This window comes from Agelaius phoeniceus, chromosome 12 (genome assembly GCF_051311805.1).
Source record: "Agelaius phoeniceus isolate bAgePho1 chromosome 12, bAgePho1.hap1, whole genome shotgun sequence".
NCBI classification, from domain to species: Eukaryota; Metazoa; Chordata; class Aves; order Passeriformes; family Icteridae; genus Agelaius; species Agelaius phoeniceus.
The window spans coordinates 21,964,206-21,988,568 of NC_135276.1; the positions used below are offsets into that span (position 1 = coordinate 21,964,206).

Sequence of the window (24,363 nt, forward strand, 5' to 3'; positions counted from 1 at the left end):
AGAGCACAGTTAACTGGATGTAATCGAGTTCTTCCCTGCCTGCTGGAGAAAATCCTCTCCAGATGCTGCTGGGTGAGAGCACACACTGGGCTTATCACACACAATCCTCCTTATTCTGCTGCTTTTGCCATTTTTTTCCTAAATCACATGTTATTGGCTGCTTGCATTGCCCAAGTGCCACTTCTGTCAGTGTTACTTGCTGCCAGAAAATGTGATCTGGAGACACTGTCAGTCCACAGTCGGGTGAACCTTTCAGTCTTCTCCTGCAGCACTGCCAGTGCCAGGGGAGAAGGTCTGGTCTTCTGCTGCCACCTTCATCCTGCACATGGCAACAGCTTCTGCCAGGCCTCCTCCTCCTCCCTGGCAGGGGTGAGGGAGGGGAATGCCAAAAACTGGAAGGGTTGGTAACCTTCCCTTTGTTGTTGTGTGCTCTCGGTTCCTTGCTGTCCCCCTAAAATTCTGTGACTAAAGGGGAAATCCTTGTTTATCTGGAATTGCTGGGGGAAGCTGCTGCCTGTCCCTTGCTGTGACTGCTGGGGGGTTCTGTCCTGAGCAGCTCCCTGCAGGCAAGGGCACCATTGTCAGGCATGGCATGGCATTTTGGGGTGGCTGCTGTGGCTCAAGGCGGATGCTGGGTCTGGAGCCCCTGCCTCCCTCGCGGGACACGCTCTGGCCTGGTGACAGGGGCTGTGAGCAGAGGCAAGGGCAGCTCCCTGGGGCACAGCCAAGCCTGTCTCCTCGTGCCTTCCTCACATCTGGAAGAGGTTGGGCACGAGCTCCCAGCATCTCCTGCACAGGTGGAGTTTCCAGAAGGAATTAATCTGCTTGAGAGAGCCAGGTCTGGACATTTCCTACAACTTCCTGACAATCTCTAGTTCAGAATGTGCAGCTCAGAAGAAGTTTAAACAAAGAACTACTGAAGAAACACGCTGCTGGCCAGACTGCCAGCAAGTGCCTTCAATGAGTTCATTCAGTGTCTTACTTTTCAGTGTTTCCAAGTGCTGAGTTCACTTTTTTAGGGAATAGGGAGTCTGGAGGAGAGGGTTTGGGTTACGTGGTGCCATGCATAGAGGCTCTTTGTTAGCTAGAGATGCAGAGTGTGCAGGAAAATGACTCTTTAATCTCTGTGCTCGTGGTGGTAGTGGTGATGAAACTGTGGATGTGTGCTGACTCTGACAGAGGCAAAGCTGCCCTGTGGGAAGGGAAGGAGGATGTGCAGCTGAACACCCAGCAGAACGCCTCAGTTCCACCATGGAGCAGCATTGTCCCATCGTGCCTCTCCCACAGGGGCCTCTGTCTCCTTTGCTGGCCACAGGATTCTCAGAGACACTTGTTGGAAAATCCCCAAAACGTTTTAATCCCAGAGGATGCATGGAATATTGTATGAGATGTAGTTACAGAATGATGATGATGATAATGTATTCAAATTCAATGTCCTTCCATAACAGAACAAGGCAAAGAGTACCTTCTGTAATAGTAGCTAACTTTGAAGTTAAAATTATGTGAAAATGGGTGAGCTGCTGTTGGATACAGTAAAGGGTGTGATGTGTGTGGGCCACAGAGGGGTTACCAAAAAGCACCTCAGGTGCTTGTGTTAAACGTAACAACCCCTGAGAAAACAGAGCAGGGGAGCCTGGCCAAGGTCCACAGAAAGCCCAGTGTGATCAAATAGGAAAGTATTTCATGTGGAGGTTGGGCAAGAGGAGAAGGCCCCTGTTACAGGGAGGGCAGGGAGGAGAGCATCCATCTCTTGTGTTTAAAAGCAGAATTGAAAGGTACCTCTGCATGGAGGATAATCCTGAAGGGTGGCCCCATGTGGAGGGCCATGAAGGGAAAAGTCGCTGGCTTGGCAGGACTCTCCTGCTCCGGGAGTTGGGGAGGAGCCCCACAGGAGGGGGCACGGGCTCCAGAAAAGGACCCCTAGGTCCAGACCTTGGCTCCTGTTGGGATTGACAGCTATTTTGATACAAAAACCTCTCCGTATCACTTTAACCCTTTGAGACCCATCCTTCGTGGGGCTGCGTGTTCTTGTGAGTGACAGATTTCTCCCTGGCACTAAAAGATGTCTTTACCTTCCTTTAGGTATTGAATACCAAAGACTGTTAGTACAGGATCACAGAACTTTTCCTTTCTCCGCACTGCTTTTTGAAAGGATTGGAATCAGAACTGCTGAGAGCACACGGCGTTGCTTGCTCTATGTTTTATTTATGGGCCTCTGTCACTTAGGTTTTTCTTTCAAGTTTTCCAGTAAGTGCTGAGCCATGTGCAGCCAGCAGCTTAGTAAAGAAACCACTCTGTAAAAGCAACGTAAATAACAAAGGAGTGAGAGTGAACTGGAGCAGGAGCCCTGGTCAACAGCAGGAACCAGGATCTCCCCAGAACAAGGAGCTAAAAACCCTAAGCCAAAACAGGTTTAGAAGTTAAAATATTTGTGAGAATGGCCTGCAAAACCCAACTAAACAAACCAAACATAAGGAAAAAAGAAAAAAAAAAGCAGAAAAACACCTTGTCAAGCTTTATCCTAATCTGTATAAGCTCAGTTTTTCCTGGCTTCTGCAGCAGCCTGTGGGCAGAGCAGCAGGAGTGGGTCTTGGCTCTCCCTATTCATGCAGGGCTGTGGATTGGCAGGGAGGGTCTTAAAGCTGTTCTCAGCCTCAGGTGTCATCTCAAAACAAGGTGTCATCGTGTTGGATGGAGTGTCAGTGTGCATCTGACCCTTTCCTGTGCACGATGCCAGTTCTGCCTGTGTTTATGGTTCATTCTTTTATCCTGGTAACTTTGGAACATGGGGATGAGTATTTAGATTTCCAAGCAGGAATTTCTCCCACGTGAGGTGGTGCTTCTTGTTGGGCTGCTCAGGGGGAGGACGGAGTGTTCTGGCCGCAGCTTTGGCGCAGGGTGGCTGGCGGGCTGTGGCAGACCTTGCCTTGGTGGCACCAGCCGCCGCTGTCCCTCCCGTGCTGGTGTGGGGGTCACTGCTCTGCAGAGCACAGCCTGGCGGTGGGGAGGGAGGGAGCCTGCTCCAGATCAGGAGTCTGGCACTGTCCTCTGGGTGGTCAGCCGCTGTGAGCAGTGGTAGGCATCCACTTACTGTCCTGCTGCAGCTTCAGCTCTGCCTGGGAAGCTCCGGGCAGGAGACCTGGGAAGGTGCTTGTCCAGGACAGGTGATGGGCCTGTCTGTTGTGGCCTTATCCAGCTGATCTGTGCTCTTATCCCAGCATGGTTTGTCAGGGTCTTATTCACAGCATGTCTGTCTGAGTCTTTCCCCCATCCTGCAGACAGCCAGCACAGGCAGGTGAAGGTGAGCAGGTAGGCCTGGAGCAAGTCAGGGTTTGGGAGAGCAAGGAGGCAGAGGAGCCGGGAGCAGCTTGGTGTGAGGCTGCAGCAGGCACTGGAGGCAGGGCACAGAGCCTGTGCCAAGGGGCTGTGCTCCTGTGGATCCCCTGAGGATCCCACGCTCCCTCTGGGTGTTGTGTTTCTCCTTGCAGGGGCTGTTCAGGAAACTCCCCAGTCAGACATTCCCCAGACTCCTGGGCAGTCACGCTCCCAAGGCCAGAGACTTTAACTGCTGGGACCAAAGCCCCTCCCGTGGTGGCTCCAGTGACCCGATGGGTCCTGTGTGACTCCCACACCCCCCTCACTCAGTCACACCAGGTTTCCTCACCAGTTCCACCCCAGGGTTCCCATGGCACAGCCTCAGATGTCTCGTTCCATAAAGCCATTTATTTATTCCTGGTGTAGCAACAGAGAAACAGAGCTGGTTCCTCTGAGGAGGGACCCCCAACAAAAGAGCACCTGGGCTTTTATATCCTCACAGTCTCCCCACGCACAGCTCTCCAGGCCTTCGGTTCCTGCCCCTCTCTTCCTGCCCATCCACCTTGCTGGTGTTCCTGGACTCCCCTCTCCTTTGTTATCCCAAAGGCTGGCAGCTCACAGCCCCCTGTCCCGGGCTGGAACCCAGAGCTCAGCTGGCATTTCAGTCTGTCTTGAGTCCAGCTGCCTGCACTAGGTGGATTCCTCAACACAGGTGATACACCTCAAAGGCCTCAGAATGCTCTGGTTCCTTTTCTGGTTGGGCAGGGTCAGGTTTTCAGGGCCTTGGGTACCAGCCCTGGCCAAGCACCAGTTCTGCAGCTCTAGGCTCACTGGCGACGACCTCATTAAATTATGGATGGGCATTCATTAGCATCCATCTCTGGCAGGGGCTGGTTTGAAGGAAGGGGCCCACAAGGTGCTTTGCCCCACCTGTTCCATGTGACCTGGCATGGACAGCTGGTTTCTGTTTGGCTGTGTCAGTGCACTGGGCTGCAGGATGTTGTGTTGTCCTTCTGTGGCTTTAACTGAACTAAAGAAACTGTTGCAACAAAGTCCGCAGACTTGCTATGGAAGCAGCATGGGAGGTTCTGTGTTTGCTATCTCATAGGGAATTCATTAAATTACAATAAATAATGTATGCATGGTACATAACTTAATACCATAATGGGCTTTTTCCCCTTCTTGCCAGTCGTAAAAATCCTGCTTCTGCACTGTGACGTGGGCAGCCAAGTTCTGCAAGTCAAATTAGGCAATAAACTTGCACTTGTGCAACAGGTTCTCTGGAAGTCGAGCCTTGGGGTACGGCTGGGTGGCTCTGGTGAGGCTGGCTCAGCTGCTGGGAGATCCTGGGCTCCAGGTGGCTTTGGCAGAGAGGCACGGCTGGGTGCTGCAGCCCATGGTGCTGGGTGCTGCAGCCCATAGGGCTGGGTGCTGGGTGCTGCAGGGCTGGGTGCTGCAGGGCTGGGTGCTGCAGGGCTGGGTGCTGGGTGCTGCAGCCCAGGGTGCAGGGCAGAGCCCAGGGTGCGGGGCAGAGCCCAGGGTGCTGCAGTGCTGGGTGCTGCAGGGCTGGGTGCTGCAGCTCTGGGTGCTGGGTGCTGCAGGGCTGGGTGCTGCAGGGCTGGGTGCTGCAGCTCTGGGTGCTGGGTGCTGCAGCCCAGGGTGCGGGGCAGAGCCCAGGGTGCAGGGCAGAGCCCAGGGTGCTGCAGGGCTGGGTGCTGCAGGGCTGGGTGCTGGGTGCTGCAGGGCTGGGTGCTGGGTGCTGCAGCCCAGGGTGCGGGGCAGAGCCCAGCACGGCTCCCCCCAGCATCCCTCTTGCTCTGCTTTGGAGCAGGGGGATCCCTGCAGCTGGCCATGGAACCATCAGTGCACTGCAGCTATCCCACGGTCCCAGCTTTCCTCCTTGTCCTGGAGATTGCCTGGGGATTTTTCTGTTCTGCTGAGCTGTCCGTGGCTCGGGGTGCAGTGGCTGCTGTGTCCCCCAGCTGTTTGAGCTGCTGTGACCCCCGTGTCAGCTCTGGGCTCCCCGGCCAGGGAGGTGGGGAGCTGGTTGCAGCAGACAGGGATGTTGTGATTTAACTGAGGAGAACACAAATGCCTGACTTGTATCCCTGCCTTTCATCTCTGAACAGACCTGCAGAATGCGCTCAGGCCGATGGACATTCCCGTTTGGGTTCCACCACACGGATGCAGCAGTTGGGGCTCTCTGACCCAGCTGTAGCCCCTCAGGTGCCCCGTGGCCTCTGGGCTGCCTGGTGCCCCTCATTTGGGCAGTACAGCCCCATCTCACCCACTCTGCTCCTCCGTGTGCTCAGGGAAGGATGGATACAAAGAGAATCACCTGGGGAAGTTTCAGGCAGCAGTAACAAAGCCTGTCTCCACAGAGGGGAGGCTAATTACACAGCTAATTAATCCAACAGATGTCACTTTAAATGCCTGTTTCTTTGTGATTCTGTTGCACACATCATGCTGGTTAAACAGACTTCATGGACCCCGTTCAAAATGCCTGTGCAGGCTGCTGGGAGCTGCCAGGGAGACCCCAGGGTGTCCTGTTCCACAGGGAGCAGCAAGTCCCAGGCAGCCGGGAATGGGCTGCACTGTGCACAGACTGCACATGGGGGAAATGCTGTGTAATGGCTCTGCTGAGTTAAAAACTCTGGAATAGCAGCTGTGAGGATCGAAGGGATTGTTTACATTCTTGTTGCGAGTACAGGGCTGAGGCAGAGGGAACCTCCTCCCACCGCAGGGCTGGGGGCGAGGCAGAGGGGACCCCAGCCTGCCTCATCAGCTCTGCTTGGCATGAGGAACAGAGTTTGGAAACCTGAGCTGCTCTGGTGAGGTCAGCAGTTCACACCCAAGGCGTTGGAGGGCACAAAGTGCTGTCTTGTCTGTCTGTCTGTCCGAGGTGAAAGTGGTCTGTCCGGTTCCTGCAGCACTGGGAGGGCTCCCTGCTCTGCCTCCTCAGGGAGAGGCAAAATGAACATTTCTTCAACGTTTTAAGCGAGTCTTTGCTCATGAGGGCAGAGCGTGGCGTGGTGGCCCTGCAGAAGAAGGGAGCAGCTCCGTATCCTGGTGTGAGCTGGTGCTGTGTGCTGGAAGTCGGTGTCACTGTGGGACAGCTCCTGTCAGCCTCTCTGGGGCTGCCCCCGATCACATCTGGCTGCCAGCTGGGGGAGCGGGGCAGCCGTGGCACCGAGGGCTGTCAGTGCTGTGGCTCTGCAGGCTGGCACCGTTTGGGCAGGGCGTGAACGTGTGTCCCTCACCTGAGGCCAGCCCTGCTGTGGCCAGGTGCTGTCACACTGCCTGGCCATGTCCCCATGGAAAACTGGGCTTGGGAAACGTCCCATGTTCTCTGTGTGCTGCCTTGGCCTTTTGTTCTACTTGGATACCAGAGGAGTCAGATGGTTCCCTGCATCTCTCTGAGCAGATTCCTTCTGGACACAGTGGGCTCGTGGCTGCAGCGTGGGACCAGGGCTCCCAGCTGTGTGCTGTGGGGGAGCTGCTGGAATGGAAATGCAGCCCCAGCACTCTGGAAATGCCCCATGAGAGAGTGCTGGAGGCAGTGGTTGAGCTGCCTGGTACAGCTGTGGGGGAAGAGCACCTTCCTGGGGTCTCAGCATCCTCGATGAGTCGCAGTTGGCGGCTTGATTCAGTGTAATGGATGTGTGCTCATTTCCCACAGCTGATGAGGATTATATCAGCTTGGTTTAACAGTCTCATTTGCTGCTCCCAGTGCACACTTGTTTTAATGCGTTTCAGTTAATGAGGTAGAAGAGAGAATGAGGTGTTACTGTTTATGTACAGACAGCGAGGCTGTGCCGAGGGCTCTGGAGCCCGGCAGTCCCTGCCCAGTGCTCTCCAAGGGACAGCATTAGCTGGCATTTATAGAAAATTTATTGGCTGCGGTTTATCCAGGTAAAATTTCTCCCAGTGGTGCACATTTCTCTCTCCTGCCTACCTTATGCTTTATTGCAAGCTGCAAGACGTGTTGCCAGCAGCCTGTCCACAGGCAGGGATGTCAGCGGGCTGAGGAGCTGGTGTTGAGTATCACAAAACACTGCAGCACGTTTGATGTGGGCAAAGCTGCTGCCATCTACCTGGAGTAAAAAGTTCTCGTGTGCCCCGAGGGGGTTTGTTTATGGCTGGGGCTCTCCATGCTTTCATTGCTGCGCTGCTGTGGTGTTGTCAGGGCCATGCAGAGCCAGGCACTGGGTGAGTCGGTTCCTTGAGCCCTTGGAGCACCTACCTGCTGTGTCCCCTCCAGAGCAGGGGTGCTGTGCCCAGGTGTGGAAATGGACCCCAGTGCCCTGACCAGTGTGACTCTGCCTTCCTGAGGAACTGGTTATCCTTGTGCTGGTGGTGAATATTTGCCATGGGGTGGCTGGAGCTGCACTCCTCAGAGCGGCATCCCATGTGCCTGGCCCGTGCCTGGTGCCAGTGGATGGCTGAGGCCGCTGCCTCCCTGCTGGCTGAGGTCCAGGCTGGCACCAGGGCTGACAGCAGCCAGGGGCCGTGCACGCGGTGCTGCTTTGAAGGTGAAGCTGCTGTTGGTTTAAGCGGGAATTAAACAATTACCATGTCTTAGTTCTCCCCACCTCCGGTGGATTGACTCTATAAATTGTCAGCCTGTTGACATTTTAATGTGAATTATGTCATATGGTATCCCCTTTGATTTCAGCGTGCCTTAGTTTGTAAATACACGAGCCTCTCAAAGGGCTGTGGTTAGCGCGCGCGCAGAGGCCTCGGGGGTTTTGGTGGGGAAGGAGAGCAGCGCTCACTCTGGTGCCTGGCACGGCTCACACATCACATCCACAGCTGCTGGAGCACCCCGGGCTCACACATCCACGGCTGCTGGAGCACCCCGGGCTCACACATCCACGGCTGCTGGAGCACCCCGGGCTCACACATCCACGGCTGCTGGAGCATCCCGGGCTCACACATCCATGGCTGCTGGAGCGCCCCGGGCTCACACATCCACGGCTGCTGGAGCACCCCGGGCTCACACATCCACGGCTGCTGGAGCACCCTGGGCTCACGGGGCTGAGGCACCCACAGCCTGGCACCCCGTGCATCCCCCGGCTCCCTCCGTGCCTGCTGTGGTGCTGCCCTGCCCTGCGCAGGGTGAGAGCTGCCCCTGTGTCGAGTGGGGCTCTCCTGTGCCCATCGCTGGCCAGCTCCTCGAGCCAGCTGTGTCTGTCCCCTGGCCTGGTTCCTACTCTCACATCCCTGTGCCCATCCAGCCCCCAGTCTGTGCTGCACAGAAACTCCTAATTCAGCAGGTCCTGGGCACTTGGGTCATTCTTTGAAAACTGGCCCGGAGAGTTGTTGTAGTGTTCACATGGAGGGGCTTTAGGCAGGGCCAGCAGAAGAGCAGGGAGCTCTCCTGGGATAACCCCTTCTGCCTTCAGGTGAGACTCACCTCCTTCCTCTCCAGCACAAAGCCCGAGGGTGTGAGTTTGAGAGTTCTGATTTCCTTCACTTCGCCCCCAGCAGTTGTGGGACTGCTGTGTAGCTCTGGGGTTCGTGCAGGTGTGGGGCCACAGCTGTTCTCTTGGGGTGTGTGCAGGGTGCACATGCTGTGGCACCTACTGCTGAGCACAGGACCTGCCCCTGGGAGGAGGCAGAGGAAGGACAGTGCCTGGCTTTGGCTTTTCACCACTTGCAGCAGTGCTGGAAAGGGACCAGGTGCTGGCAGTCCCTCCGAGAAGGGATTTGCTGTCCCAGAGCAGGTTTCCAAGCATGCTGTGACCATAGGTGGGAGAGGTTCAAAGGCTTTGGAGACCTGCAGATGATGTTTTCATGTCATGGGGTCTGTGTTACAGACACCTCTGGCTGCCTGTCAGTATTTTTCATGGTCCCACAAAGCAGCACCTTTGCTTTTATCATTTTCACACCTCCTTAGCTCTGACTTACCTGGATTTTCCAGTGCATGCCCACCTAGACCTGTCAAAGTGTCTGACTCTGGGCTGTGCAGGGGGATTGTCCAGACATGAAACCTGCAGACTGACCTCCTGCTAGCATATGGTAACCATGAGCAGGTATCTTTGCAGACAAGTTAATCCCATGTGATCACAGAAATGAGAATTTTGGGGCAGCTGGAGTAAATGGAGTTACACCTGCAATTTCATAAACAGGGTTTAGAAATCTGTTATCTCCTCACACCTTTCTGTGAGTGATGCTGCTCCCAAAAAAGGTTTTGTTGCTTCCGTTTTATTTTTGAATTGCAGTGGTCAGTCCACCCTCCTAATGCTGAGTGTTTGTCATTTACCCTGTGTGTGTCTCTGCAGACTGCCCACTGGGATTGCAGAGCCAGAACAGCTAAAACCAGTAGATAGTGGGCCTAGTTTTTCCCAGGGGTTTCTGTACCTGTGAAGGCAAATGCCAGTGGACGCAGATGCACAGGAACAAAGAGAGCACCAAAGAGCAGAGACATTCATCATCTCGGGTTTGCTCTGTTTGCCTCAGCGTGCTTCTGCACTCCTGTGTTTTCCATTGCTGTAGTCTGTCTAGGAGGGAATAGCTGTAACTAATGCTCAGAGCCATTCTATTCTCTTGTAGATCCCTCTGCAGAATTATACTACAGTTGAATGAGATTTTAGATATACACAGGCAATACAGAGTAGCAAACCCAACTGTTCATAGGCTGGGAACTGCTTGGTGGCAGTGTGGAATCCATGAGCCCTGCAGGCAGTTGTGCTGCTGTGGATTGCTGTGGTCACTGGTGTGTCCTTCCTGGTGGGAACCAGCTGGGCTGGGAGCTGTTACATGCCCGAGGACTGGAGGCATCTCCAGTTAAATTTGGAGGGGGCTGTGTTTGAAGGCTTCTCCTCCCCAAGAGCTCAGTGGCTTTTCCTACAGAGTACTTGCTCAGGGGTGTGGGGCAAGGAGCAATTGCATGAATTTCTGTACACAGCTCTTAGGACACATTAGTGTCCATTGAGTTCATGGAGCCCTCACAGCCTTGTAGAACATAGCAAGTAGCAGGTTGCCTTAATTCAGCCCTTTGTGTGCAGACATTATTTTGGTTCTTAATTATAAGTAGTTCCATACATATTTTTCCAGCAGGATTCTTGCCTCATTCTGTGAGTAATTATTCCATTTCTTTTTATCTTCCTCTTTCATTACATTGCCCCAGGCTTTGTCTAATACAATCCAAAGCTTTCACTGAATGAAGAATTATTTATTTTCTCATGGGCATTTCCGTGGTGCTTGTGTTCTGTTTGTGTTTCACAGACACTTAAAGAACTTACCTTGGCAGCGTGGTCTGAAATCAGCTTCAGATCTTGCTCGGGGTAGGCTGATGGCCAGCGTGTGTCTCAGCTGGTGCTCTGGCTGCCCAGCCTGGTGCCCAGCCCTGCAGCCTGTGCCACTGGAGAAGGGCTGCTCACTGGCTCCAGGGTTTTCAGCTCACCTTCGAGACTCAAGGAGTATTATATATTTCCTCTTTCTGCTCCCATTCTGTCATATGAGTCCATCATAGCATCCTTTCGTTTTCCTTCCTCCCTTATCACCTGATCTTGAAAAATCCTCGTTGTGGACTGTGGGCAAAGGATGGGCTGGGTCTTTTGTTTTTCCACGGATCTCTGTTGGCTTCTGCACGGGGAGATTGTGTCCTCCATGTCTTTGATACTCTGTGACTTATGGAGAGGATTGTACAATTGTCTTGTGCGTTGTTGTTACTGTTTTTGGTTATCTGCTGGGAGTTGAGGGGTGCAGTGCTGTAAGAAGTTAGAAAGAAGCAGTATGAAAACCAGGAAAGCTTCAGCCCATCTCAGCTTCCCTGGAGATGGATGAGGCAATAAATCCCGGGCGAGGAGGGTTAATCTGTGTCCGTAGTGTTTTGTTAAATAGTGTGAGCTCAGGCTGGGTTTCGTGGCTGGTGCAGGGTCCCACATGGTTCCATGGTGCATCGTTACAGCAGTCCCTGGTCGCACACAGGGTCCCCTCTGTGCCCTGTCCTGCCCCCAGCTCTGCTGGGCTCTGCTGGGCTCTGCTCTGCAGCTGGGGCAGCAGGAAGGGGACTGGCACACCTGGCTGCCCCTGCTCTTCGGGACACAGGGCAGGGCACAGGGCTGTCACACAGTCCTCAGGCTTTTCCTTCTGAGACCAGTGGTTCTTTTCCAAAAGACTTAATATGGGGGGGAAATAGCATTTTAATTTAAATTCTTAAAGCAGGCTGCACACATAGAGAGGGGTTTGGGTGGCTAAGTGAGCTGCATTTTCTGAGCTGTGTTATCAGCCCAAGACCAAGGAGTGTGCTGCATCAGAGCCCCTCGGAGAGCCCTCCTGTGTAACGCAGGGATCCTTCCCCTGGCTGCCAGAGGAAACAAAACATCACTGGGAGGGAGAGTCCTAGCCTGGCTCCGTGCTACAGAAAGCCCTCTTCAATCACTCAGCACCTGCACAATTGCAATACGGACAACAGATTTCAATCCTGCCATCTTTCCAGGTTACCCCCAGACTTTTGATTACATAATTTACTTTTTATCCAGTGTTTTTCCATATTCCCAGGCTGTTCTAGTTCACCCGAGTGTTCACAACTTAGCAACTCACACTGAACTGATCATTTTCAAGTAGATGTACAAAATGTGTTATAAATGTCTGGGCAGTGGCATTGTGAGGCCTGCTTATGGTCTTCAGTTGTTTTTTACTCATTTGTTTTCCTGACCCTGGAAAAGACAAGGCTCCCTGAATTCCTCAGCTCCTGCCTATCCCAGCACTGAGATAGGAGTGGGCTGGAAGCCCTGAGCCTCTTCTTGGTGATGTTGCTGCATTCTGGCACAATTTTTTTCTTTTTTCATCACTCCATTCTGTTGCTGTCCATACAGTGCTTTTCTGGCAAAAGTGCAGCTTTTCCACCGTGTTTCTCCAGGGATGGCAGCATCCATAGAAATATGAAGTGACAAAACTGTATGCTTTCCTGAGGATGAAATGTCCCAAATCCAGGCTTTGGTTCAGTTGCAAGAGGAGTGCAACCATTCCCAAGTCTGTGCTGCCCACAGGAGCTGCTGGGTGCGGCTGGCTCTGGGTGGCACCCTGGCGTCCTGACTGGTCACAGGAGAGGTCACTTTGTGTGGAGTTGTTGGTTCCTGTTGGTCAGAGGTGCCCTTGCAGGGCTGTGGTGGGCCCTGTGCTGGAGCCACAGCCGGGCAGGAGCGTGCAGGGTTGAGGGCAGCACTTTACAGGCCAGCTGATAGGAAATGTGCTCTCATGGTGCTGTGGTTTTAGCACTATAATTAGCAGGATCGATACTCGCGCTCCTGTGTGCATCTCCATGTGCAGCAGTGCTTGTGTCTCCCAGGGGAGATTTCGGGGAGCTGGAAGGTTCTCTGCAGTTAAGTTGTAGTTGCCCAAGGGTGGATTTCCTGCGTTGGCAAGTCTTTGCAGGGCAGCTGCGGGAGAAGAGGAAGTTGGATGCTGTAGGAGAGTGCCCAGGTGCAGTCAGACCCATTCCTTTCCCCTCTCTGGGCTGCTCTGCAAGGCTACGGTGGCCCAGGTGTGCTAGGGATGCCTGTGCTACTGGAGTTAGGTACTGCAGCTGGAAACAGCATCTCTGGCTGCTCCCTCACCTCCCTTGGCATCTCCTCCCTCCTCAAGAGCTCTTCAGCCAGCATCCCACTCTGTTTCCCCTGCACTGGGAGGGGTTGGCCAGCATAACTGGGCCAGTGCTGGCTCCCCATGGACTTTGTCCTTCCTTGAGACATGGGAAGGAAGTTTTCCACAGAAGGAGTCTTAGTGAAGCTCTTGGCTGTCAGCTGTCCCCATACAGGTTTGCATCTTCAGGCATCTCTTCCAAGGAATGATTAATTAGTGCTTGTAGGTCTGTTGCACAATTAAAAAGGTGTGGGGGCTGTGATTACAAGTTCAGCCTTTCTTGGCGCTTGCTTTCTGTTAACCTCTTGTTCTCTGTGCACAGACCCCGTGGGACTGTGGGTGTGCAGGGATGCTGCTCATCACGGGCAGCATGAACAATGTCCTTGTTAGGAGCTGCTCCAAGACCCTGTGAAGAAGTTGGCTGCTGAAGCCAAGCAGTAGCTGGGACTGTGCCTCCCCCTGGGCTTTAGCCCCTCCTCATTAAGCAGGTCCGGGCTATTGATTGGGAGCTTGTGTTTGGAAGAGTCTTACTTACTCTATGCATTATCTTGACAGATTGATCAGACCTGATTGAGAACCTCTTAAAGGAACGAACAGCTGTAATGGGAAAGTTGGACTCTGTCATCCGTTAGGATGATTCTGGGAGCGAGAAGAACGAGGCTGACATCTTGGAGCAATTGTATTTACAATTAACATGGCTGAAAACGATTGCCTCTATTGATCCCCCCTTCCTGCAATTACAGCCCCATTGTTTACATTCCAGCACTTCAGTTATAAAAAGGAAATTCAATAATTATTGCATTATTTAAAGTTAAAGTGCCACAGAGTTTGCTGGCTATGCTTGCTGGTTGATTTAACGTTCAGTAAAATCCATGCTGAGCTCTCCATCCTTAGGCTGAGCAATATTTGGCTTTTAATGAGACTTCAAGGGCTGGTGGAGCAAACCCCATTTGCTGGGTCTCTTTTGGGTTTGTGGGGGAACCCAAAACCTTGCAGCACAGCTACATGGCTAACAAGGAGAGCAAGTGGTGTTCACTTATTGCAGGCAGGGCTGGAGGGCTCCGAAAATACAGATGTGGTGGGATGCAGGGATGGGCTGTTAATGGGGGCAGTTGTGTCTGTTCTTGGGAACTTGGACTGGTGCCTCAGGCTCTGTGGCAGGAGGGAGTGCTACATTTCCAGCCTGTAGGTAGGAAGATAAGGATAAGATAAGCAGTTACCACAAGCTCAGCTGCAGAAACCCAGGGGCAAACGAGCCTGAGCTGCAGCACCGGCGCTGCACCACGGAGGTGTGAGCACGGAGGCAGGAGCAGGGAAGGGGTTGTAACGCTGCTCCTCTGGAAGCAGTAAACAATTCAGGATGTTGGTTGGATATGAAAGAGCAGAAGTTCAGCTTTTGAACCTGCTGCTGGATGCAGGATCGATTTCCCCCCTGCAGGAGGAGGGGAGGCTGCTGGCACTGCAGCCCTGCCCAGCACGGGTCCCACTGCGCTGCCTGCCCGCCCCCAGCTCAGGAGATTCCAGCTGGGACTGCAGGTGTGAAAGGAGAGCAAGATGGATTGGCCAGCCCTGACTTTTATGGAGTACTTGGAACAGACCAGGATCAGACAGCTGCATCCACATGACTTTCATTAAAAATTCAGATTTTTCTTTTGCAGGGCTGTGTGATTTATCTCGAGCAGCACATCAGAGGCACACGGGGGCCAGGAGATGCTCACGAGGCCCCTGAGGTCTGCAGCGGGGTCGGGTCCCTTTCTGTGGTGACCCATAGCCCCGCTCCAGCTCTGCTGTAAGGGTCACCTCCTGTCCCTCCCCAGGGGTGCACAGTCCTCATGGCACTGGAGGGTTTCCTACCAAGCCTGTGACTAATTACCCCTGTCTGACCTCACTCCGAGGAAGAGTCGGTCTCTGGGTTTTCTCCTGTGCTGCAGGAGATCAGGAGGTTTTCTCCTGATCTGCTGGCAGGGCTGAAGTGGTTCCAGTAGCTCCTGAGCTTGGTCAACCTCTCCGAGTAAACGCTCTGCCGGGTTCGCGTGCTGGTTCTGGTCACTGGGGCTGCTCAGATATCAGTGCTTGGAGGAGGAAGCCAGCACAGTGCACCTCTGTGGTGCTGCTTCTTCCCGTGGCTTTTGTGACCTTCCAGCAGATTTTTGGCTCCTTCTTCCCCAGCTGCATCTGTCAGTTCTTTGAAATCACTGCTTTACCCATCCTAACAGAGCTGAGTGCTGAGTTCAGAGGTACGAAAAGTGTTACATGTGGAGAAAATCTCTGCCAAAGATGTTGAAGTCTGACAACTTCTTTTTCAAGAAGCTCTGGGTAGTGGAGTGGCCTTTGTATTCATGGCAGGGCATGCTGTGAAGTGGGAGTGCTGGGAAGTGATGTGGAGGAGGTTTCTGCAGACTGTTTGTCAGTGACCCTGTGCGTTGTACCCTGTGAGCATTTTCTGCTTAGCAGAAGAAAGCAGTTCTGAGGCAGACACTGGAGAGTGATGGCTGGACAGTCGGTGTGGCAGGACCAGCCAGCCTGGCACCAGGGCAGTGGCACCAGGGCAGTGGCACCAGGGCAGTGGCACTGGAGCAGTGGCAGTGGAGCAGTGGCACCGGGGCAGTGGCACTGGAGCAGTGGCACCGGGGCAGTGTCACACCAGGACAGGGCCACCAGAGCAGTGCCACATCAGGGCAGTGGCACCGGAACAGTGGCACCAGGGCAGTGGCACCGGAGCAGGGCCACCAGGGCAGTGGCACCAGGGCAGGGCCACCAGGGCAGTGGCACCCCGGGCACACCGGGGGCCAGGGCAGGGCTGGGGCACACGCAGGGGCGGCTGGCACCGCGCTGGGGCAGAGCAGGGCGATGGGGCCCCGGAGCAGGCCCGGGCTGTGCTGAGCCCTGTGGGCACGGGCTGGTTTGGGGGGGTGTGTGGGGATAGGTGCTGCAGGCCGCGCTTGGTGCAGGACAGGAACACCCGTGTCCCCCGGGGAGCTGCACTCGTGAGCCGTATGGTTTCCATCAGAGCGTTCCTCTCTCTGTTTCTGATTTAAAGTGTAGCTTTGACTCACCCTGATCAATATTTTGCATGCCATGCGTGAAGAACCAGATGTTGGAAGTTTCCTATTGTGGAGAGGGAGGGGGGAACACCCCCTCAGACTCACAGAAATCGATGTTTTCTGACAGAAGTTGGTTGGTTTTCCTTGGAACAATATATTCTTTTGATTTTCAAGTTGATTTGTCTTCTAACAAGGTTCTGGTTTAGTATTTTGAATTTGTTTCCTGTGATACGGATAAATTCTCACAAGGGGGAAGTTTAACAGTGTGATGGGCAATAACTACACGTACTTGGACAACATTTCATCGCCTCCAGCAGCTCACGGCTCGGACTGGCTCGGCCCTCACGTCTGCTTTCTCTGGACTGCTCCCTTCCTCCGCTGCAGGGTTGAATCAGGTGCATGGGCTTGGTGGCACCCTCAGCCTGTGACTCCTCCTGCACCATGGGCACGTGAGGCTGACCCCAGCACAAGAGATGCTTGAGAGGAAGCAAGAGAGGAGCATGGAATAAGACACACTTATTAAACTGTTTAAAACAAATGTTTTCCTAAAACCCCCTTTTAAATGAGAGCAGTGCAGACTGTGCCTCTGGTTCCACAGAGACCATGTCCTTAATATTTCCTTGAACCCGTGACCGGATTTTTCTCTAATTGCTCACTGGGGGTTTTCTCTGGCTCGGCGCAGAAGCTGCTGCTGAGCCCGTGGGCACTTCCCAAGCTCGGCACGGGGTGTGTGGGATGGGAGGATGGGGCTGGTGTGGCTCCTGAGCATGGGGCTGGTGTGGCTCCTGAGCATGGGGCTGGTGTGGCTCCTGAGCATGGGGCTGGTGTGGCTCCTGAGGATGGGGCTGGTGTGGCTCCTGAGCATGGGGTTGGTGTGGCTCCTGAGCATGGGGCTGGTGTGGCTCCTGAGGATGGGGCTGGTGTGGCTCCTGAGCATGGGGTTGGTGTGGCTCCTGAGCATGGGGCTGGTGTGGCTCCTGAGCATGGGGTTGGTGTGGCTCCTGAGGACGGGGCTGGTGTGGCCCCTGAGCATGGGGCTGGTGTGGCCCCTGAGCATGGGGCTGGTGTGGCCCCTGAGCATGGGGCTGGTGTGGCTCCTGAGCATGGGGCTGGTGTGGCCCCTGAGCATGGGGCTGGTGTGGCCCCTGAGCATGGGGCTGGTGTGGCCCCTGAGCATGGGGCTGGTGTGGCCCCTGAGCATGGGGCTGGTGTGGCTCCTGGAGCCAGAGCCCGGCCAGCAGCAGGACAGGACCAGGAGGGGGTGGCAGGGTCAGGGCAGAGCCAGGCTGGCAGCAGGGTGGAACCAGGGAGGCTGTGGTGGGCTCAGGCACTGCCAGGCTGGCAGCAGGGTGGAACCAGGGAGGCTGTGGTGGGCTCAGGCACTGCCAGGCTGGCAGCAGGACAGGACCAGGAGGCTGTGGTGGGCTCAGGCAATGCCAGGCTGGCAGCAGGGTGGAACCAGGCAGGCTGTGGTGGGCTCAGGGCAGGGTGGAACCAGGGAGGCTGTGGTGGGCTCAGGCAGAGCCAGGCTGGCGAGGCTGGGCTGCCTGGGATGGGCAGGCTGCTCTCGTGGAGGGCTCGCTGACCTTTCGTGCCTTAAGCCATTCGTCTTTTTCTGGCTCAGGAAGAGGGTAACGCATGCAAACAATAGAAATGAGATGAGGAAGAAGTTCTTATAAGGGAAAACAGCAAAAAATCTTTTGAGGGCACCAGTGGGATTAGTGCCCTCGTGGATTCTTCAAATATTACAGTGAATTTAATTAAATACATCGTGATCCCAAAAGAGGCTCATCTAATTAGCCAGATCTAGAATACATTTATTCTCTTTCCTTGCTCTTCCAATGAGAAGCCTCAGCATCAGCTCATATCCTATTTTTAATCATTCCTAGACTCAGAGGGCTCTCCTTCCTCCGTGTGAGCAAGGCACACAGCGCTGGGTAATATGTGTCTTTAATCTTATCTCAGCTGTAACTGAGATAATAAGAATCAGAATTTTTTACCAGAAGGTCCTGGCTGCACGTAGGCAATATTTTTGATTGACAAACCTCAAGATCATGTCTAAATCGCTGTACTTGTGCCTCGGGCCAAGCGTGTGCTGAGGAAAGAGCTCCATGAGATGACACAAAGACTCAGGGAGGTCTCGGGGTTGGATGGCAGGAGCTGGCAGGCAGTACTGCACAGCTGAACTGTTAGGTGTGGGGTGGAAACACCAGAGGCCTTCATTGAGGATTCCATGTTGTTTCACCTTGGTTTTCATTTTTTCTAGATAGTGACATGCCCTTACTGTGGAATTGGGAAAGTTCTGTGACCTCCTGCTGCCCAGGGGGAAGGGACACAGCTGTGCTGCGGCAGCCAGTGTGGCTGTGCAGGGTGAATTCTACTCTTTGCTTCTAAGAAAGAATTTCCATGTCTGTGGGATCCATGACAGGAAATGGCTGCTTGTTTCCCAGAGGCATGGCCCTCTGTACCAGGGGATTGATAGGTGTTGCCAGATAATTGTGGTATGAGAATCCAGCGTGAGCTGTGCTGGCTGTGACCAGGGTTTTTCCAGGTGGCACCTGGCTGCAGGCCCACCACTGGCTTTTCAGCCAAGGTCTCTGTCACAGCCATCTTGCAGGCCAGGCTGCTGCTTCCTTCCTGATCCAAGGGAGTAAAACCTGGGTGCCAGAGAGCAGAGAGTTGGATGATGGGCAGGATGGCTCTGCACTCTGCTTCCATACACTGTGTCCAGACCTCTTTATCTAGTGGGTTTGTTGTGATCTAGGGTTGCTTTGGTTTTCCATGAGAATTTACCAAATTTAATGCTGAGTTTGTTATGCAGTTGGATCCCCTCCCAGGACAAGCTTTGTGTGTGAAGGAATGAGCCCTCAGTGGGTTGTGAGCAGGTGTTACTGCTGGGTCTGGTGCTTTCCCTCACTGAGGGAGATGGTGTTGGCTGTGTCCATCTGTGCTTTGAGCCCATTTCAGTGCATTTGGGTTTTCACACTCTTCAGCAGGAGATGGTGTAATACCTTGGGAACAAACAGGCATTGTCTCATCGGATCTGTGTCAAAACGCGGTTCCTTAACTAATTCCCAGGTGGCTTTTAGCGATTTACAGTGGACTAACCCAGGAGGCTGGGGGTGATGAAGGTCACTGACATCCCTCTGCTCTGCTCTCCACAGCATCTGCAGCACCATGAGAGCGGGGTGGAAGGGGAAAGCTGCTACTACCACTGTGTGCTCTGTAACTACTCCACCAAGGCCAAGCTGAACCTGATCCAGCACGTGCGCTCCATGAAACACCAGCGCAGCGAAAGCCTGCGGAAGCTGCAGCGCCTCCAGAAAGGCCTTCCTGAGGAAGAGGAGGACCTCGGGCAGATCTTCACCATCCGCAAGTGTCCGGCTGCCGAGGCTGGTGAGTGCTGCTGCCGCTCCTGGGCCGCGGGGTGGGCGAGGGGCTCCGACCCACTGGGCTGTTGGTGACAACCTGGGCGAAGCCCCTGTCTCTGTTCCCTGCTGTGGGCTGGCAGTTTATCAGTAATTATCAGTAATTATCATAATAATCATTATCAGTTATACATGTCAGGAACCCCACCTGCCTGAGGTGGGGTTTGGGAGGTTGAAGCGTGTGTGTTGGTTCAGGTCAGTGTCTTAAACCCTGGAATATTGTATGAGTATCTAAAGATTCTGTCATACCTGTGCAACTCAGCAAACAGTGCACCAGTAGATGTTTTGCAATGAGTCAAGTGATGCCCTGAGCACCACATAAGCTGTGCCAGCTTGGCACTGATTCCTGGTACTGCAGGCACTCTGGACTGGGAGGAGGAGCTGGGCCAAAGGGGTGGGCAGGACATGTGAGTTTGCCACGTCTGTTTTCCATGTCTCCTCTGAAGTGAAGGGCTTGTATGAAACATTTGCTCACACAGATCATAGGGCAGGGATTGCAGCTGTGAATCCAGCAGAGTTGGTGTGCCTAAAAGGAGCAGCTAGGCTGGATGGAGTAGAGATGGTACTTTGTTTAGTCATGTAACAGATTGAGATGTTTTTAATGTTCTGAAAAACCCAGGTCTCCTGAAGCCCTCTTGGGAGGGAGGAGGAGAATCATCCTGGGTCAGCTGGTTTGTGGGCTGTCAAGGCACAATGGTGCTGGAGCTGGGGTGTGCCAGCAAAAACCTTCGCAATCCTCAAAGCTTCAAGCAGGACTTTTCTCTATGACTGCTGTGAAAATGGGTAAATCCTACACATAGCCACTCTGGGGAACTGGCATTCTGCAGTGAATGCTCATGGAGACAAGGAAGGTGATCTTGGCTGAAAGGCTTGAGAAGGGATAGCAGCAGCAGCTGAGGGAGAACATGTGGGTTTTTGGAAATGTCCCTTGAATTCACGTCTGGGTCTCATTGCTGTTATGCCTGTGAGTAATGAGGATCTGAAATAGACCCAAAACACCCTGAGAGTGTGATGGGAGATTTTTCATGAAGAGTTAAATTCGGTCTTGTGGAAAAGGGCGCCCAGTCTGTGACCCTGGTGGCCCAGCAGAGGGAGAGCATGGAGCACGCTCCCCAAAGGTCACAGTGACAGCAGGAGCTGGTGCTGCCACACCAGCCCGGGGCACACGGGCACAGCAGCCTTGTGCCCGGGAAAACATCCCCAGCTCCAGAGGGCTCTTTGGGCAGGGCTCTGGGTGCTGAGCTGCTTAAATGCAGAATGAGCAGAGAGGGGAAACCATCCGTGCCCTTTGTGATAGACAGAACAACCTTGAAAACCTTGTCTCCTCTAGAAATTTCTGTTTGCCTTGTCTTTTACTGTACAAACCTTATCTTTCCTGTCCGGCCGCCCAGATTAGGACATGGCAGGTACTGGGAGGGCAGGAGCTGACTGGCTGGGAGGAAAAACAGTTTGGTGACCATTTTAAAAAACGTATTATTTTTGAAGTAAAAGTCCGGACAAGTCACTGAAAGGAAAGCTCGATTTACAAATATTTTGATTTCCTTTAAGCTTGCTGGTTCTTCAACAAAAACTGACAGCAAACAAGACAGAATTTCTTGATCATATTGTATTTCAAAGGTTATGAATACAAGCAAGAATAAGGCTGCAGAAGGCAAAGGGGGTATCTTGGGTCGGTTTTGCAAGTCACTGTAAGCTGAGATACTTATTTCAAACACTCCTGGAGCCCATGGTTCAGCTGGTCGAAGTGGGGCACCTCAGTGGTGTGCTGGGCCAGGCATCCCTGCAGGGATGGGAGTCAGGTGTGGATGAGAAGCTGCTGTAACCCCGAGGGGAGAAGGGGTGCTCCATCTCCCACTCGTTCTGATCCCCTCCACCCCCAGGTGTGGGGATGCTCAGCTGGGGGGCACAGGCACAGCGTGACTCTGTGCCCTGTGTCTCCCCCTGCTCTCCAGCAGCGTCTCTCCTGTGTCCCCATCAAGGAGTTTTCTGTTGTTTCCTGACCACTGGCTGGACTTCTTGTTGTTGCTGTGCTGCAGTCCAAGTGCAGTGGTGTGTTCTGTCCCATGGCCTCGTGTGCTGCAGGGGAGTCACCCCATTCCCCTCTGCTCCATCCCATTGCTGTGCTGAGCGCCGCTGCTGGGGCTGAACGCTGGGGGTGCCTGCTCTGGGTGTGCCTGCAATGTGTGTGCCTGCAATGTGTGTGCCTGCTCTGGGTGCACTACTCTGTGTGTGCCTGCTCTGGGTGTGCCTGCAATGTGTGTGCCTGCTCTGGGTGTACCTACTCTGTGTGTGCCTGCTCTGGGTGTGCCTGCAATGTGTGTGCCTGCTCTGGGTGTACTACTCTGTGTGCACTACTCTGTGTGTGCCTGCAATGTGTGTGCCTGCTCTGGGTGTACTGCTCTGTGTGCACTACTCTGTGTGTGCCTGCTCTGGATGTGCCTGCTCTGGGTGTGCCTGCTCTGGGTGTGCCTGCTCTGGGTGTGCCTGCTCTGGGTGTGCACTGCTCTGTGTGTGCACTACTCTGTGTGTGCCTGCAATGTGTGTGCCTGCTCTGTGTGTGCCTGCTCTGTGTGTGCCTGCTCTGGGTGTGCCTGCTCTGGGTGTACTACTCTGTGTGTGCACTGCTCTGCGTGTGCCTGCTCTGGGTGTACCTGCTCTGGGTGTACCTGCAATGTGTGCACTACTCTGTGTGTGCCTGCTCTGGGTGTACTACTCTGTGTGCACTACTCTGTGTGTGCCTGCAATGTGTGTACTGCTCTGGGTCTGCCTGCTCTGTGTGTACCTGCTCTGCGTGCACCTATTCTGTGTGTACCTACTCTGGGTGTACCTGCTCTGGGTGTCCCTGCTCTGGGTGTACCTGCTCTGGGTGTACCTACTCTGGGTGTACCTGCTCTGGGTGTACCTGCTCTGTGTGCACTACTCTGTGTGTGCCTGCAATGTGTGTACTGCTCTGTGTGTACTGCTCTGGATCTGCCTGCTCTGTGTGTGCCTGCTCTGCGTGCACCTATTCTGTGTGTACCTACTCTGTGTGTACCTACTCTGTGTGCCTACTCTGCGTGTACCTGCTCTGTGTGTACCTACTCGCTGCTGCCTGCAGCATGTAGGAGAGAGCAGTGCTGTCTGGAGATAGTGAGTAGATATTTGCTTGTGTAGATGCATCTCAATCTGTTGGAAGAGCTCTGATCACACCTTAATTAGTCCTCTAACAATCTGCAAAGGTCAGTGCCAATTGCCTGTTCATTTACATTTGTAATTGTGATGGTTCTTGATTGCACATTAGTTGCAACTCGCTCCCTCCCACCCTGCAGAAGCGCAGGCAGCCCGAGCAGCCGCTCCAGGGACACGGGGACCTTTGTCCCTGCCTGTGCCACCCCTCGGCCCTCTCCAAAAACTGGGTGTCTTTTGGGGAAGAGTATTAGCATCTGCCCTCCGCTTCCAGTCAAGGGATGATGAAGTTGTTGGCAGGGAAATTATACAGACATCAGGCAGGAAACCCAGTCCTCCCTGAACTGGATAATTAAAGACAATTAAACTTTTCTTTGTGCTTTGAGAAGTGTGCTCATTACGCAGGAGCTGGGGGAGCGGCTGGAAGTTCAGCTGGTTTGCTGATCAGAGAGAGCACAGCTTCAGGGAAGGGGGTATTGTCCTCTCAGGGTATTTTTGAACATCTCTTGCTGTGGTATCTGAGCTGCTGCCACTGCAGATGTCAGCCCCTTGCTGCAGCAGCGTCTGTGTAATGTTACCCATAAGCTAATTGATTTTTAATGATGGGGGTTTAGAGAAGAAAAAAGTAAAGAAAGAGTGGCCATAATAAAAACCAAAATGTTCTCAAGATGTTGGATGAATGCACTTACAGCTCATTAGATAATGACAGAAACAAATGGGAAACAACCTGCATGGGATTTTCATTCTGACTTAGGAAGTGTTTCTTTCATCCCAGAAGGCATCGAGCAGCACACCCTCTGCCCAGCTCGGGCTGGTGGTCACAGCGGGATTCCCGCTCTGTGTCCAGCCCATGTGCCCCTTCTGTCCCCATGGTATTTCTCTCCATGTGCCACCCACACAGAGGGGCTGCTGGGCCCCCAGTGCTCAGCCTGTGTCCCCCTGGGCAAGAGCTGGTTGCACTTGATGTGTTTGCTCCCTTCCCTGTTTCTCCTGGCTGCTCCCGTTCCCCATCTCTGCTCTCCCTGTCCATGGTGTGTTCTGTGGGAGGAGCAGAAGGGCTTTGCCTCCAGGGTGTGGGACAGACATCCTTTAGGTGTCCATCAGCTGGACACGCTCCTTGCCCGCGCCAGCCTCTCCCCTTGGCACAGAGGGCAGTGCTGTGGTGCCCCAGTCACAGCAGTCCCTCATTGCTGCCAGTTCCTTGCCATCATCTCCTTGCAGCAGGGGCTCATTCTTGCTGGGGCCCCGCAGGAGGAGCAGGGCAGGTGCTCTGGCAGCCCTTGCTGACACCAAGAGCTGTGAAGAGCCCCTTTGTCCCGGTAGGACGGGGGGCAGGGGAGCCACCTCTGCCCCTCTGCCAGCCCCCAGCACGGCGGGGCCACGCTCCCTGCTCCAAACAGGGGGTTACACGTATTTTGGGGAGTACCTTTACTGCAAGGCTCTGCTCTGAGAACCCCCAGAAAGCTGCTGGCTCCTTGGAAGGGGGCATGCCCCAGAGCCCCTGCTTTCCCCCTCCCTGTGCCCCACAGGCAGAGCTGCACTGTTTGTCCACATCTCCCTGGTGTGTCAGTGTTTGACCTTTCCAGGGCTGGGAGCTGCAGACTGAAATCGGGATGTGAATCTTTAATGAAACCAAGTATGTAAACAGAGCTACAGTATAGCCAAAGCAGTATTCAGATGAGAAAACCCCACGTGGTTTCAAAGCCGTGGTTCCCAGCCTCAGCATCACACCTCAGCCTGACTCTGCCTGTGTCACCTGCAGACAGCAGGGTGCTCATTTGGCTGCTGCACCTCTGTGCACTGAGTCATGCGATTCCTTC

At 54.0% G+C, this 24,363-nt stretch overlaps 1 protein-coding gene across 5 annotated transcripts in view; it reads left to right on the top strand.

The window, feature by feature from the left end:
- Positions 1-24,363, top strand: part of ZFHX3 (zinc finger homeobox 3) — a 393,056-nt gene that overhangs the window by 315,542 nt on the left and 53,151 nt on the right. For all 5 annotated transcript variants that reach the window (XM_077184852.1, XM_077184853.1, XM_077184851.1 and 2 more), the window contains one exon: positions 19,115-19,346. In XM_077184852.1, the coding sequence (XP_077040967.1) occupies positions 19,115-19,346 (232 nt within the window). The remainder of the gene's footprint in view (positions 1-19,114; positions 19,347-24,363) is intronic.